Source organism: Dipodomys merriami, unplaced genomic scaffold (assembly GCF_024711535.1).
Source record: "Dipodomys merriami isolate MVZ:Mamm:240054 unplaced genomic scaffold, mDipMer1.0.p SCAF_143, whole genome shotgun sequence".
Lineage (NCBI taxonomy): Eukaryota > Metazoa > Chordata > Mammalia > Rodentia > Heteromyidae > Dipodomys > Dipodomys merriami.
The window spans coordinates 639661-655638 of record NW_027202749.1 but is presented as its reverse complement, the minus strand read 5'-3'; the positions used below and the strand labels follow the sequence as shown (position 1 = coordinate 655638).

The window sequence follows — 15978 nt, the reverse complement described above, 5'->3', positions numbered from 1 at the left end:
TCACTCTGTCTCTGGCCCCACGCAAAAGCAGGAGAGTCTACCTGAAAACCTAAACCGGCTCAAGTGTGGCGGAGCCCTGGGAATCAGATACTACAAGCCGTCTGATACTGCCCCCTGCTGGCCTGTGAGTCCTAACACCCGGGTGCCCTCCACCCTGAGGCAGGAAGACCTGCTTCTTCCTACCAGTAACAGGGGCAGGCATCGCCAAGGGCCCACATGGCTTCCAGCCAGCAGGATGCCTGGCGGGGAGGCCTGGGGGGCGGCACACCGCGCTCACAGCTGTGGCCACCGCCAGTGAAGGGAGCAGCAGTGGCTGGCGAGCTCTTCCCACAGGCCTAGCTGAGGCAGGATGCTAGCAGCCCATCCTTCCAACCTCTTCCCCACTTCCCGCCTACCACGTGAGCCCCCCCAGCCCCATAACCAGGACTGAGCTGACAGGAGGGCCCTGTGAATGAATGGCCACAAGGGGAACTTTACAGAGTTGGAAGAGAAAAGCTGCAAAACTCAGTCCCTCTGACCCACGCATCCACTTTCTATCTCCACAGAAACACCCAGAGGCACACAGAGGCCTGGCTTTGTTTTCTGGCGAGAGGAGAACAGAGGGGTGACTGCTGACCCCCGGGAGGAGCCCCAAGCTGAGCGAGTTGCAGATCCTGGGGAGACAGGCCTGCGGTGCTCCACCACTTACTCTGGCTCAGAGGGGCCCACCTAGGAAGACCAGGCCCTAGGGCCTGGGCATCGGCAAGCCACATCTGGCTGTGGCTGCTGGGTCCAGTGCCCTGCCAGGGACACGGCTGCCCAAGAGGCATAATCAGATGTAAATGTACTTTGTTTAGGTACGGCCCGTGGCTGTGCATCTGGGAAGCACAGGAGACATTAATCATGGGAAACTGTAATTTTTGTTATCAGTCTAACACTGATCAAAAGGGAAGCCTGTTCACCGCTGACCTGTGAAACGTCCCAATTATACTCTTTGGAAATGACAGGGGCACTTAACTCCCGAGCTGAGCAAATGACGACCATCAATCACGTTTGAATAACAATGAGCCACGGACCTGAAAATTATTTTTGTATAGAATCTACCCAGGAATTTATGAAAGGTGGAAAGCAGCCCAAGGTTTTAGGGCATTACGGTCTCGGCTAGTGCAGTGCGTATCAAACACTAAACAGAATTTATGTGTTTTAATTTTCTAAAAGGTAGATGTGGACTGGGTGCTACAATGCATAACATATAGTGCCAGATTTTAAATATGGGGGTGATTTTCATAAAGTATTATGCTTACGGCTCACACCCTTGAATTTCACTGAGGACTTTTTTTATCAAATTTTCATTTCCTAAAAAAATACTCAACAGCTTCACTAACGACTAGGAATTACACCTTCTTTCTCTTCAGCTAAAACTGTTTGTTTCTGTGGCTAAAGGTGGAACTCTAGGCCCCTTCGTTCCGAAGTCGCACTGGGGAGGCCTCCACCGGCCTCCAGTACAAGGAACCTTTCAGAGTCTTTCCTGAGTTTCTCTTGGACCACAGTAACCTTCACCGGCCATCCTCACGCTGTAAACCCTCCAGCCAGCCAGAGCTTTAAGGACTAATACTGAATGGAAAGCGTGGAAGCTTCTGTCCTCAGGCTTTAGTCCTTATCTGATGAACAGGGCTGTTGCAAACCCAGGCTGCCAAAGTTGCTGGGGACAGCTGGCAGCAGATGTGCTGCTCCTGAGGGGCCAGTGGTGCGTTTCCAATATGGAGGAGGAGCAGTGAGCGCTAAGCCACAGGCTGCTGGGCCAACCGTGTGACCTGCTCAGAGATCTCACCCAGGGCTGGTTCACAGAGGAGGAAGGCTGTGGCCCGAGGGGGCAGGCCCCAGGGAAAGGGAGCCGTCCTGAGGACTGGGATGGGTCTCCTTCACCTCTAAAACTCACACACAGCCTGGCAGACAGGCCAACTGTCCTCAAGGTCACAGATCAGGTCAGACAGCACCCAAGGCCAGCCCTGAGGTGCAGGGCCCGCACAGGGGCCCGATGCCTGGGGTGTGGGGTGAGGCGTCTTCAAGAGGGTCAGGATTGGGCTGGGAAGGTGGCTCAGTGGTAGAGTGCTTGCCTTGCATGCCTGAGGCCCTGGGTTCGATTCCTCAGCACCACATAAGCAGAAAAAGCCGGAGGTGGCGCTGTGGCTCAAGTGGTAGAGCGCTAGCCTTGAGCTGAAGAGCTGAGGGACAGCACCCAGGCCCAAAGTACAGGCCCCAGGACCAGCAAAAAAACAAACAAACAAAAAAAAACAGAGGGTCAGGCTTGGAAAATGTGCTGGAGAGCAATTTGCTTTTAGTCCCACTGGGAGCTGTGTCCTCCGCAGGGCAGGAGTAGGGGTGGGGCCCCGGGGCGGGGCAGGGCAGGGCAGGAGTAGGGGTGGGGCTCCGGAGCGGGGCAGGGCAGGGCAGGAGTAGGGGTGGGACCCCGGAGCGGGGCAGGGCAGGGCAGGAGTAGGGGTGGGGCCCCGGAGTGGGGCGGGGCAGGGCAGGAGTAGGGGTGGGGCCCCGGAGTGGGGCAGGGCAGGGCAGGAGTAGGGGTGGGGCCCCGGAGTGGGGCAGGGCAGGGCAGGAGTAGGGGTGGGGCCCCGGAGTGGGGCGGGGCAGGGCAGGAGTAGGGGTGGGGCCCTGGAGCGGGGCAGGCTGTGTGCTCCCCCACCTTCCCTGACAGGTAAGGTCCTCAGAGGTCAGGGCAGGGGGTCAGAGCCCAGGTGGGAACTGCAGACCCCCCCTCCCCACCGTAGGGCCAACCACTCCACTCACATGACATGATGCTGCTACCAGGCTTGGGGGGGGGGACGACACTGTGGGTTTTATACAAATTGATTTTCATCCACAGTTAAAAGGATTTAGAAAAATGAGTCTCCATGATCATAATTAAACAAGCAATAAAATGGCTAAAATATACAACGCAATCAGTTGACAGAGCGGGGGTGGTGAGTGCTAATTATTTGCGAAGGAATGGGTGGAGGCACGCGGCGCGGGGAAGCAGGCAGCCTACAGGCCCTCGGCCGGAGATACAGCTGGGACCATTAAATAAATTTCGTACGATCTAATTAACTTGGTGCGCAATCTCAATTACTTTCCACCCAAGAAATCACTTTTGTCCAGTTTTATGTGTGTCTATTTCCCTTTTAAAAAAAAAATGATGTAAGGCCTCGTCAGACAAGTGAGTTCCAAACTGCATTTGTCTTTCAGCGGCTTGATGGCTATGCATTTAAAAACCCATTCTATCTTATAAACTAAAAATTAAACGTGCTCAGCTGTGATGGCCGTCATTGCATCTGCTATTTATATGCTAATGCCCTCCCGGGAAGGCCGTGCAAATTGCCCGGCCAGGCCAATATCTCATGTGCATCTCCGGCTGCCAGGGACGGACGGCTTCAGAGGACAGAGGGTGCGCCGGCCAGCGTGCAGGGACAGGCACCTGGCGGGTCCAGTCACGCTGGAGTGGACGCGGAGCAGGCACTGAAGCCCGCACACGTTCTCCAGAGAGATCTCACAACACAGCTTCAGAGCAGGACGGCACAGGCCCACCGGCCCTCGTAGGTGTCGGCCTGCTGGTGCGCAGCGCGTGTGCCCAGCGGACGCGTGGCCAGATTAAGCAGTCTCTTTTCCTGGGATTCTGCATAATACGTATGCAGTTTATCACTACACATGATCACGACCATGACCATTATCACAGCCAAAGGAATACAAGAACACCAAGAGCTCGCAGAGAAAGCTGCCCAGGAGAGGCTAGGCCTGGCCCACGATGAACAGAGACGTGGGGCAGACATCTGCAGACACAGAGTACGCAGAGGTGGGGCATGGCCCCGTGCACTGGCCCCGTAACTCCAGTGAGAGGGTGGACAGGGCTCTCAGAGCGTGCTGAGCAGCCTCTGGTAACCTAAGGCCACGCTCTGCCCATGGCCCGGCCCCCAGAGCCCATGGCTCACACAGGCTCCTCCAGAGTCAGTTTTCTCATCTGAAAAACGGACTACTCCTGGAATTAAAGGAATAAAATGCTGGGAGCCAGTGGCTCAGGCCTGTCATCCTTGCTTCTCAGGAGGCTGAGATCTGAGGACTACAGTTCAAAGCCAGCTTAGGCAGAAAAGTCCATGAGACTCTTATCTCCAATGAACCACCTCAAACCAGAGTGGAGCTATGGCTCAATGTGGTAGAGCACTAGCCTTCAGCACAAAAGCTCAGGAACAGCACCCAAGCCCTGAGTTCAAGCTCCACGACTGACCAATGCGGGGAAAATAAAAAGGGAATAACAGAGAGGAGCTGAGCAGTGAGGTCGGATGGAAGCACGACGCTGGGAGCAGAGGCGAAGCCAGGCTGACGCGCTCCCAGCCCAGGGCTGGCCTCCAAGACTGTGTGCTTCCACCCTCCCTGCTCTCCACCGGTGTGGGCCTGGCCTTCAGGGTGATGGAGGTTGTTTACTGGCCCCACCGCAGCACAAGGTCCCTGCGAGGCTGATTTAGTTTCCCTGCCTTGCTCGTGTGGGCTTGACGGTTCAACATTTCATTCCCCAGGCCTTTCTCCCTGTCCTTTTCACCTACAGAAGCACACACTTGAAGACCTAGTACAGAGCAGAAAGCTTCCCCGACACGCAGCAGGAGAGGCCTGTGAGAGCCTGAAAGGCTGCCCGGGACCCACCACAAACCCGCACACAGCACCGCAGATGGCAGCTCCCAGGGGTGAACCCACTGTCCCGCGCGGGGAGGACAGGCCGGGGCCGTGCCGCCCTCAAGACGCCACGCAGTCCTTACAGCACAACAGTCCGGGAAGGAGAGCGCAGCTGCTGATGGCCAGAAAGACCCACGCCACGGGCCACCCTTCCGATCCACCAACCAGTGGAACTGGTATTTTCTTAATTACACAATACACACTAACTGGAGATCTGAGCTACATAATTAAAAGGCAAGCAATTTAAAAGTTTCCAAGGATTTTTATCAGTTTAATGAATGAGGCAGCTATGGATTATTACAGCTCTTCAGCAGGAGAGCAAAGTGGAAACCAACTCTACCAAATGACCCTCCACATCGATCTGGGGAAGATTTATTCCTGCCTGCTTCTGAGAGCTGACGTGAAAACACTCTATAAAACAAGCAAACATATTTAAACTGGCTGAGGTATTTTTGGAGACAGAGCCTCTATGTCAGAAGGGAGACCACGAGCCAGACGGGTCGGCCTGGGAAGCCTCGAAGCCCCCTCTCCCAGGCAGGGCCGGAGGAGAAGAGGAGCAACTCTTCCTTCCACAGGCGGTTGGAACCGGCCAGCATCTGAGCTGTTGTCATTTGCGTTTAACTGGTAGCATCATATTTGTTTTGGGCTCTTACACATTTGTTAGAAATTCTGAAATAGTTAAATCACGCATTATTGAATTAGTGTTCCCACGCAGCCTGCTCTACACGCAGAGTTAACGATGCCAATCCCGTACTAAGTGGCAACACGCTCAGGGAAGTGATTTAAGCCCTCCGTAAATTTTATCTAGAAATGGGTGAAGAACGCCTCATTCATAATTTCTAATTAAAACAGCTCTAATTACCACCAGCCTTCATTAGCTGGCCCCAGCTGCCCTGCACAGGCTGGTGCCGCACCGGGCTCTGCTCAGCCGCAGGAGGGAGATGGGCAGATAGGCAGCGGCCGCCCGGTGCAGCTATTCTGGGAAGCGGAGCTGGGAGCTGCCGGAGCCGGCGCTGCCACTCACAGCTGGGGAGCCGCCAATCACTTCATCTGCAGCAAGTCCTGGCGCTCAAAACCTCCAGGGACTTCTGAGCAGAGCGTTCTGCGGAATCCATTTGTGCAAACGGTCTGGAAGCGTCCATTCAGCTGACAACAGGCAGAGCGAGGCCTGCCTTTCCAAGTGCAGCTGTGACGCTATCGGCCACCATGGCCCTCACGCACAAGGCCAGTCACGGCGGCTCCAGGACACTGCTGGGGAGCAGCTCTGGCGAGTCTCTAGATGCCGTGGTAGGAATGGGCCAGCGTCCTGAGCAGCCCAGAGCGGCTCTCACACAGAGCCCAGGAGGGTGTGGCCAGGCCACGGCTGTAGAGCCCACCACCCACAAACCAGGTCCAGATGGGGCGGAGCAGGTCTGAGACAGCTGTGACCCTGTCCCATGGGAGCCTGGAGAGGGCAATGGCACCATGGAGCCTCAGTGGCCATGATGGACCCTTGGGGATGCGGACAGAGCACCAAGGCCTCAGGCCCCGCCAGCACCCACCACTGTGGGTGCACCCCCACTCACGCAGCAACTCCGAGCGTCCGAATAGCAGGAAGCCAAGGCTGTAGCCACAGGAGCAGGGTAAGCGGGGGCCACGGAGTCCCAAGCTCATGTGTCCGGGTGGGCACCGGGGACCACAGGCTTCACACCACAGGGGCGGCAGAGCCCCGCGCACATGCTCGCACATGAGGCCAGGTCCTCAGTGTGCGCTGTGAGCAGGGCTACTGTGTCGACCCAGCTCAGGGTCTGCTCGGCCCAGGCTCACAGCCACATGGCCATTCCTGACAAGCAGCTTCAGCACCCAGCAGCAGAGCAGAGGTGGCCTGGACGCAACGGGAAGGCCCCCAGACCAGTCCCAGTGAGGGACAGGCTGGTTGCTCTGACAACCTTGTAAGCCTGGGCACACAGAATCAGACAATTTAGCTCATGCTGATCTCCGGTGTGCTGACAGACAGGCGTGGCCATCTCCCCCTACCACTGGGAACTACACCCCTGCAAAGAGTTGGGTCAAAACTCACAAAACGTGACACAATGAAACAAAACTCTCATCCACTACTAGCAGCACCCAGAGATGGCTCAGCAGCCCCTGCTGCAGAACGGGGACCCCAGGGTGGCCAGGGCCGGGTTGGAGGAAGGCAAGGCTGCCCTCTGCTGGCTGCAGTCGGGCCTTCTTCCCTCCCTCCCGGCCAGCTCTAGCCCTTCCCCGGCTTCCTGCCCACGGGCTGACAGGTGGACCGAGTATTTCCCACTTTGGGTTCTAGGTTGGGGTTTCTGGCTGGCTTCAAACTTGACCTTTTCCTCAGCAAAGGCAGCTCTGTTCCCATCCCAAAGCTCCCTTCCCAGCCTGGTCTTGCCCCAGACCAGGGCTGGCCCCACACTCCACTGAGGTGAGCTCTGAGAGCTGAGCTCTTGGCTCAGGCTCTGGGCTTAGGGACTGGAATGGAGCACCTCCATTCTGAAACCATCTGGTGGGATGGAGCGGGGTCTGGGACCGCAGAGTCCTGGCTGTGACGCTTTGTCTCTCAATCACGAGCTCTGACCACACTAAGAACAAGTTCTCCGGCACAGCCCCTGAGGACCCACACAGGACACGCGCTCCTCCTGTCCCCATCAGGCCCTGGGGCCCTGTTCCCAGCCCAGGCTCATCCCTCACCTCTCGCCAACCCATGAGTGCGGTGCCCACGACCTCTGCCCCCGGACCTCCACGCGGCTCCTCTGGGACCTGCACTTCCCTCCCGCCCTGGGAGCTCTGGAGGCCCAGTTCCTCGCTCACAAATCCACAGACCCTTCCTGACCCAAAGTGCACAGGGAGCAGCTGGGCCTCCAGCGCTGCCCTCAAGTGCGCACAGCACCCACATCACCCCTCCCGCCACCCGCGCTCTCCACTTAGCTATGCCTCCCAGAGAAGACAGCCCCGCTGCTGCCAACGCCCTATAAGCGCCTAAGCTCTCTGCACAAGGCTGGAGTTGGGGGCGGAGAGGAAGAAGCCTAGTTCTCCGGGCTCCCTGGAGGTGCCCGGATCTCTTGTACCCTTAACTATAACGCAGAGCAGTTCTACCACTGTAGCACACACATGCAGCTCACAGGAGGCTGGGTGGGGAGCAGGCTCTGCTCTGCTGCTACAACGGCAGGCCTGAAGCTGGGAGAGGCTGGTCTGGGTCCCCACTGCTTAAAGTTGGGCCTAGAAAGGAAGGACTAAGAATATTCTGAAGCTCAGAGAGCTGAGCACAGACCTCCAGGGCTCGCCACTACCCCATGCCAAACTCTCCACTCGTGTTTTCTGCCCTCAGAGAAGGCCCCGCCGCCCAGCCTGCGTGTCATGCCCACATCCTCACCGCGTCCTTCTGTCCCAGCTCGATGTTCAGTTCCTCACATTTCCTCAAAGCAAGCTCCAGTTCCATTTTCAGGTCAATGGCGTGTTTTAAGTGTTGGCTGTGGATCCCCGCACGGGTAAACCGCTGAAAAGCAAGAGGGCAGGTCACAGAGGCCGGTGGCAGGCCCTGGGGAGCCTGACCGGGCCACGAGGAACTTGTCCCCGCCCTGTTTGTGATCACACGGGGGCCTGCAGGCAGGGGCGGAGTGTTTCGGGGGCTGGGGCTGCCATGGCCTTCCCTCCAGCCTCTCAGAGGTGACACCACAACCAGCCCTTGCTCTGTCTTCCCTCCTCCTCCACCAGCACTCTGCCTGGCGCTGTGCTTAACACGGCAACACCTGGACACCAGGCGTGGACGCACCTGGATCCAGGAGCACACAGCTGGCAGAAATTTGTTCCTGATGAGCTTGAGGGCATCCCGGGCAGCGTGGAGGACAGCCAGGTTGTCCTCGCTCTCCTGCACCTTCAGGTCATCTGGAACACAGAGGCCAATCACAGCCGGGGGAAGGTGAGCTCCGCCAGCCTCGGCCAAGGGAACGGGAGCTCTCGGGGGCCCTCCTGTGGCTCCAGGTCCAGCACCTCCACCACTGCGGCTCAGCTGTGGCCAGCCCTCCCCAGCAGGGGGCGTCTGAGCCAGGCTCCTCCTCTGTCCTGCCCCCTCGCCCCAGGGCTGTGGTGGCCTAAGCCGTCTCACCAGCCCCGGTACCCCGCCTTGCCTCAGACAAGCACCCCAGCTCCTACATGACCCGTGCTGTGCCCCTGGTAGAGCCAGAGGAACAGTGCAGCTCCTGCCAGGCATGGCTGAAGGCCATCACTCAGCCAGGGAGGCGGGACAGCAGCCAGGCAGGAAGGCTTCAGAGATACCTGGGCAGCCACTTACCAGAAGAGAGCTCCACAGCCAGCGTGTACTTGTGTGAACCCAGCCCATGGCTCCTCAGGAACTCCTCCGAGTCCGTGTCCTCCTCCTCATCTTCTGAGGGGCTCCCTGTCTCTGTCTGGGGCGGCCCCTCCCCACTGCGAGTGGCTCCTGGGTGTGCAGAGGTGAGCAAGGCTCTGCTGCAGCATGGCTGCTCATCATCCTGAGAGCTGGGGCTGCCAGACTGGCCACGGGCTGCCTGGCCTGGGCTCAGGGAACGAAGGGCACCCTCCTCAGTCCTTTCAGAGTCCTGGCCAAGGGATGCAGCTGCTGGGTAGGGACCAAAGTCCAGGGGCACCAACAGCCTAAAGCAGTTCTCCACTTCAGTCAGGCAGCACCTGATCTCTTCAGACGTTTCTGTGGAAAGATTAAAAGGCCCTTGTTCACTGCCATCTTCAGCCAGACAGTGCCTGACGGGCAATGCCCACTTGATGCCCACACCCAGGAAAACCAATGCGGGCACACACACCACAACAGAAGCCAGGTGGTGCTTCTGAGCCTCCTACTAGGACGATAACATGCCCCGATGCTCAATCCCTTCCTGGGGCTGGTCCAGCTCCCCCCCTCCACACACACACATCCGTTTATTCCCTCAAGTCTGGGCTTCCTGGAGTCAAAGGGACACTCCTGGAACCGGTGTGTACACAGGAAGAGCCCAGACTTGCTGAGGACAGAGCTGCGGGTGGCAATGCACCCCTCACCCACACTCAAGCCTCTCGTGACAGGCTGGCTGTCCCAAAGAGCATGGGGAGTATTTTGGTTAACAGAGTAGGAGGCCTTTAGTCCAGTAACCAACTGCAGACCCTTGACTCTGTCCAGGGAGCCTCACAGAAAAGTCTCAGGACCTAACCAACAAGGGCACGGGAGTTGTGGTGCCGCAGCCCAAAGTGGAACCACTGGGCTGGGCAGCACTGTCCCTGGGGCAGGAAGGGTGGGCAGGCCAGGAGGAAGGCAGACGGGGGGGGGGGGGGGGGGGGGCACAAGCAAATATGAGGCCCTGCAGTCCCAGAACCTGCCTCTCATCTCTGCCTCAGCCTGCTCAGCTCTTGCTCTGTAGATCCTGTCCAAGTGCTTCTGCTTCTCCTCCTCTCTCTTTCGCTCTGCCAGAGTCCTAGCATCGACATCTTGAAAATCCACCTAGGATGTTGAAAACAGGGATGAGACAACCTGTGTCATGCCCAGAGTAGCACACACACTGGCCTCAGCACAGCTCTCAGTCCGCAGACAAGGGAGCACACCGAGGCAAGACTGGCAGCCCAAGTGCAACTGGAGCAGGAAGACAGACGCTCCTCCAGGCAGACAAGGGCTGCCAGCCAGAGCCAGTGGCCAGAACACCATAAGGTGTACACCCCAGAGGGAGAGGTGGCACACCACAGACCAGGCCTTGGGCCTGAGGCCAGCTCTGCCTCTGCGCTAGGCATCCAGGAGAGGAAGTGACCTTCACGTGAGGCCAGGACTCCCCTGGGACGGTGACCCTGCTTACAAGCCCCTACCCAACCAGGCTACTATACCCCAGAGAACAGAAGGCAGGTCCTGGGCAAAGCTCACCTACCTTTTTGGTGTGTCTTAAAAAGTGATAGCCTAAGGCTAACTTCTTATAGGCCTTCCCAAACTTCTCGTTCCACCCTTCCACAGCCCTCAGTGCAGCCTGTCTCAGCTGCTGGGCGGCCTCCTTGGGGGGTGGTAGAGGCTGCCCATGATCTGTGCCCAGGGTGAGCTCCAGGAACTCCTGGAAGTCAGAAACCAGCAGCATCCGGAACTGGTGAGACCTGGTGAAGAGCTCGTTCACCACCTGGAAGGCGGAGAGGCGGATCTCGGCATGGTCCTGGCTCAGCTGGGTCATCAGCTGGTGGTAGGCATGGCTGAGCTGCTCCTCCGAAGACCTGGGGGCACAGTGACCCACCATGACCCCGTGTCCCAGCGCCCGAGGGGAACGTCTGCTCTGCGTGAGGACACCACACACAAGCCGATGGTGACCACCACCTTCGCCCAATTCCAGAGCAGGTGGGCACACTTCTGTCAGAGGACCAAGTACAGCCCCTCATCTCGGCCTGTATTTGCATAAGACCCACAAGCCAAGAATGTTTTCTACTTTTTCTGAATGGTTGAAAGCGCCTGGGATATAGCCTGGTGGTACTCTACCACGCATAAGACCCTGCTTCCCATCCCAGGCACCAAAGGACTAAGACAGACCCCTGGTCTCTGCAGACTCAATGGTTTGCCAGCTTCACACAGGGGCCTGCTGCTCTGTCCACAGTGGCTTGGGAGCAGAGCCTGTGGCCAGAGGCCAGGGGGCACTCTGGTGGCCCCTCTTCCCAGCTATGACCCCATAAAACACAGTGCTCCACATAGCATACAACAAAACCTGGTCTGAGATGGAATTTTTTTTAATCAAAATGTAAACATGTAACGACCATGTGAGTCCTCCTCATTGGTTAAGATAAGCAGTGACCAAGCCTCACGTTCTGAGCACTGAGTACAATTCTGTTTCCTATCCAAATCTGGGAGCCTCAGCTGTGCAGCAAGAGCCGCCACCGATGGTTCTCACAGAGTCCAGTGGGCTTGTACACATTCTAGGACAGGCCTGGCTCACTGGCAGAGAAAGGCACCAGGCTAGCATGCTTGAGTCCTGGGTTCAATGCCTAGGACCTAACATCAACAAAAAGCAAAGCACTCAAACCTCAGCCTCCACTCTTCTCAACTTCAACAGTAGTGAAGAAGAAAAAAGTTTAAGTGCTGAGGTGCAGCTCAGTGGCAAAGCACTTGCCTAGCCAGTGCAATGTCCAAGTACCAAAAAAGAAAAGACAAAAAAAAAAAAAAAAAAACTCCTCACCAGGCACTGGTGGCTCACACCTGTAATCCTAGCTACTTAGGAGGCTGGGATCTGAGGATCATGGTTCAAAGCCAATCTGGGCAGAAAACCAGAAGTGGCACTGTGGTTCAAGTGGTAGAGCACTAGCCTTGAGCTAAAGAGTTCAAGGACAGCACCAGGCCCAGAGTTCAAGACCCACGACCGACAAAGAGAGAGAGAGAGAGAGAGAGAGAGAGAGAGAGAGAGAGAGAGAGAGAGAGAGAGAGAAGGGGAGGCGAAAGAAAAAAGTAGCAAGCAAGCATCCTCTCTGTGGGGTGCTGGCGGCTCACGGCCGTAATCCAAGTTATTCAAGAGGCTGAGATGTGAGGATTGAGGTTCAAAGCTTCCCAGCAGGAAACTCTGAGGCTCCTTCCAATTAACCACTAGGAAACCAGAAGCGACACTGTGGTTCAAAGTGGTAGGGCGCTAGCTTTGAGCAGAAAAGCTCAAGGGCAGGGCCTAGGCTGAGTTCAAACCCCATGGCTGCCCCCCCCAAAAAGGGGCTGGGAGGGTGGCGCAGCGGTAGAGCCCTGGGTTCGACTCCTCAGCACCACATACACAGAAAAAGCCGGAAGTGGCGCTGTGGCTCACGCGGCGGCGCGCCAGCCCTGGGCCGGAGAGGCTCCGACAGAGCCCAGGCCCGGAGTGCGAACCCCACGGCCGCAAAGGAAGAGGCAGAAGTGCGAGCGCCCAGGCCCGCCTCTCCGCGGCCCGCGCGTGCGCACACGCCCCGGCGGCGCCGGCCGGACGCACCTGCACATCTTCTTCAGGTCCTTCATCTTCTCGGGGTTCAGCCGGGGCTCCCCGGAGGTCGTGAGCTCTTCCACCAACTGGGCAAGTTTCTGGCGCATGTCTGCAAACACGGGGCGCGGGGCGCCGCCTGACCCTCCGGAGGGCCCGGCCTCGGCGGCCTCGGGACGGCCCGACCCGCACGGCTCAGGGCGGCGCCGGCGGCGGCCGGAAGCGCCGGGCGGGCCGCGGCCTCGGCAGGGAGGGCGCCCGGCTCGGGTCGGAGCCCGGGCCCCGCCCCGCCCGGAAACCTACCGCCGCCTCAGCCGCTCGCTCCGCCCCGCGGCCCCGCCCCGCTGCGCAGGCCCCGCCCCGCCCGGAAACCTACCGCGCCTCAGCCGCTCGGTCCGCCCCGCCCCGCGGCCCCGCCCCGCCCGGCCCGGAAACCTACCGCCGCCTCAGCCGCTCGCTCCGCCCCGCCCCGCGGCCCCGCCCCGCCCCGCCCCGCCCCGCCCGGAAACCTACCGCGCCTCAGCCGCTCGGTCCGCCCCGCCCCGCGGCCCCCGCGGCCCCGCCCCGCCCCGCCGGCCCCGCCCCGCCCGGAAACCTACCGCCGCCTCAGCCGCTCGGTCCGCCCCGCCCCGCGGCCCCGCCCCGCCCCGCGGCCCCGCCCCGCCCCGCGGCCCCGCCCCGCCCGGCGGCGGCCACCCGGAAACCTACCGCCGCCTCAGCCGCTCGCTCCGCCCCGCCGGGCGGGCGTCACCGGTCACGTGTCCTCGCTACGCATCCCCGTGGCCATTGGCCCGCCCAGCCCCCGCGGCGCCAGAGCGCACGTCAGCGCGGCGACGCGCGTACTCTCCGCCAGGAGCGGCCGCCGTCGCCCCGCCCTTTCTGCAGAAGGACCCGCCCTCACACCACGTGCCGGAGCGCGGCAGCCAATGGCTCTACGGCGAGGGCGCGGTCGACGTCGGCGCGGTGACGCAAGCGCGCTCCCGGCGGTGTAAGACGGCCCTAAGCGGACGGAGCGCGAGAAAAGGGAAGCGGGAGGGCGCAGCAAGTCCTTAAAGGGGCCGAGCTCAGGGGCGGGGCGCCGGCTCCGCGGCGACGGCGGTGCCTTGCCCGCCCGGGACCCTGCCACCGGCGAGGGCAGCCCCAGCGGGAGCGGGGCGGGGCCGGGGCGCGGCGAGGGGGCCCGCTCCTCCCGCCAGCGCCGGGCGAGCGGGTGCGACCCGGTGCCGGGGCTGCGGGCGCCCCCGGCCGGGCCGGCGCCGACCCCGGTCCGCCGCGCGGGGCCCCGGAGCGCGTCCGCTCCTCTTGCCCACGCCGTGCTGTCTGCCTGCACGGCTTTAGAATCTTCTCGTCGAGCCCCGTCCCCGTGGGGTCCCGAGGGCGCCCGCGGCGCTGCGCGCGGTTGGGCCGCGTCCTCCGGGGCCGCCCCGCCCCGCGTCCTCCCGCCCCGCGTCCGGCCCGTGTGCGCCCGCGGCCGGCCCGTGTGCGCCCGCGTCCTCCGGGGCCGCCCCGCCCCGCGTCCTCCCGCCCCGCGTCCGGCCCGTGTGCGCCCGCGTCCTCCCGCCCCGCCCCGCGTCCTCCCGCCCCGCGTCCGGCCCGTGTGCGCCCGCGTCCTCCCGCCCCGCCCCGCGTCCTCCCGCCCCGCGGCCGGCCCGTGTGCGCCCGCGTCCTCCGGGGCCGCCCCGCCCCGCGTCCTCCCGCCCCGCGTCCGGCCCGTGTGCGCCCGCGTCCTCCCGCCCCGCCCCGCGTCCTCCCGCCCCGCGGCCGGCCCGTGTGCGCCCGCGTCCTCCGGGGCCGCCCCGCCCCGCGTCCTCCCGCCCCGCGGCCGGCCCGTGTGCGCCCGCGTCCTCCGGGGCCGCCCCGCGTCCTCCCGCCCCGCCCCGCGTCCTCCCGCCCCGCCCCGCGTCCGGCCCGTGTGCGCCCGCGTCCTCCGGGGCCGCCCCGCCCCGCGTCCTCCCGCCCCGCGTCCTCCCGCCCCGCGTCCGGCCCGTGTGAGCCCGCGTCCTCCCCCCTCCCCGCGTCCTCCCGCGTCCGGCTCCGTGTGAGCCCGCGTCCTCCCGCACCGCGTCCTCCCGCACCGAGTCCTCCATGACCAGACTCCTCTACAGCTGCTCCATCTCCATGACCAGACTCCTCTACAGCTGCTCCATCTCCATGACCAGACTCCTCTACAGCTGCTCCATCTCCATGACCAGACTCCTCTACAGCTGCTCCATCTCCATGACCAGACTCCTCTACAGCTGCTCCATCTCCATCCATGACCAGACTCCTCTACAGCTGCTCCATCTCCATCCATGACCAGACTCCTCTACAGCTGCTCCATCTCCATCCATGACCAGACTCCTCTACAGCTGCTCTATCTCCATCCATGACCAGACTCTTCTACAGCTGCTCCATCTCCATCCATGACCAGACTCCTCTACAGCTGCTCCATCTCCATGACCAGACTCCTCTACAGCTGCTCCATCTCCATCCATGACCAGACTCCTCTACAGCTGCTCCATCTCCATCCATGACCAGACTCCTCTACAGCTGCTCTATCTCCATCCATGACCAGACTCTTCTACAGCTGCTCCATCTCCATCCATGACCAGACTCCTCTACAGCTGCTCCATCTCCATGACCAGACTCCTCTACAGCTGCTCTATCTCCATCCATGACCAGACTCTTCTACAGCTGCTCCATCTCCATCCATGACCAGACTCCTCCAGCTGCCCCCCCCACCCCGAGTTCGATGACCAGACTGCCACAGTTTCCCAGCCTGCTTGTCCCCCATCCCATCCCAGGACTGAGCCTTCAGTCACCGTGGCTTCTGACTTCATCTGTTTAGTCCTCTGCCCCAGGCTCCTCACAGGAAGCTTTGTCTCCTGATGCCCAGATAAATTGTGGAAGAAAATTGTACCGTATTTTTTTTTAAAGAATCAACTGGTGGAGGGTGGTACCTCCATTTCCAGTTAACTAGCAAACTTCCATACAGGAAGCATGCCTTAAGTAAGGGCCAGATGTAAGAAAGCTGACCAAGAGTGCAAACCCATGCTCACTTCAGCAGCACATATACTAAATTGGTAGGATACAGAGAAGATTATCATGGCCCCTGCACAAGGATGACAGGCAAATTCGTCAAGCATTCTGTATTTTTAATTTGTGGAGGGGAAGGGAAAAAACATTGTTTAAATAGGGATACGGTCAACCATGAGACTTACAAGTTGTTTTGTGGAAAACAAACTTTACAACTTTGGTCGGGGGTGGAGGATTGGATGGGGGTTGGGGGGAGGATGAGAAGGATCTGAAGGGGAAACAAAGGAGGAGGCTACAATGCTTGATAAGAAATGTATTCATCTTGCTCATGTAATTGTACCCCCTC

General features: G+C 60.2%; 1 protein-coding gene and 1 non-coding gene across 2 annotated transcripts in view; one reads left to right on the top strand and one right to left on the bottom strand.

The window, feature by feature from the left end:
- The window catches only part of Uvssa (UV stimulated scaffold protein A), a 31511-nt gene extending 18616 nt beyond the window's left edge, over positions 1–12895 (bottom strand). The window contains exons 1-6 of the mRNA XM_070021660.1: positions 12630–12895; positions 10578–10908; positions 10042–10162; positions 8990–9382; positions 8471–8583; positions 8072–8194 (exon numbers count right to left, since the gene is read on the bottom strand). Coding sequence (XP_069877761.1) covers positions 8072–8194; positions 8471–8583; positions 8990–9382; positions 10042–10162; positions 10578–10908; positions 12630–12727 — 1179 coding nt within the window. The 5' untranslated portion in view covers positions 12728–12895. The remainder of the gene's footprint in view (positions 1–8071; positions 8195–8470; positions 8584–8989; positions 9383–10041; positions 10163–10577; positions 10909–12629) is intronic.
- Positions 12896–15647: 2752 nt separating this feature from the next.
- Positions 15648–15753, top strand: LOC138826553 (U6 spliceosomal RNA). The gene has a single exon (XR_011371744.1). It is a non-coding gene; the product is annotated as a U6 spliceosomal RNA (small nuclear RNA).
- Positions 15754–15978: the final 225 nt, after the last annotated feature.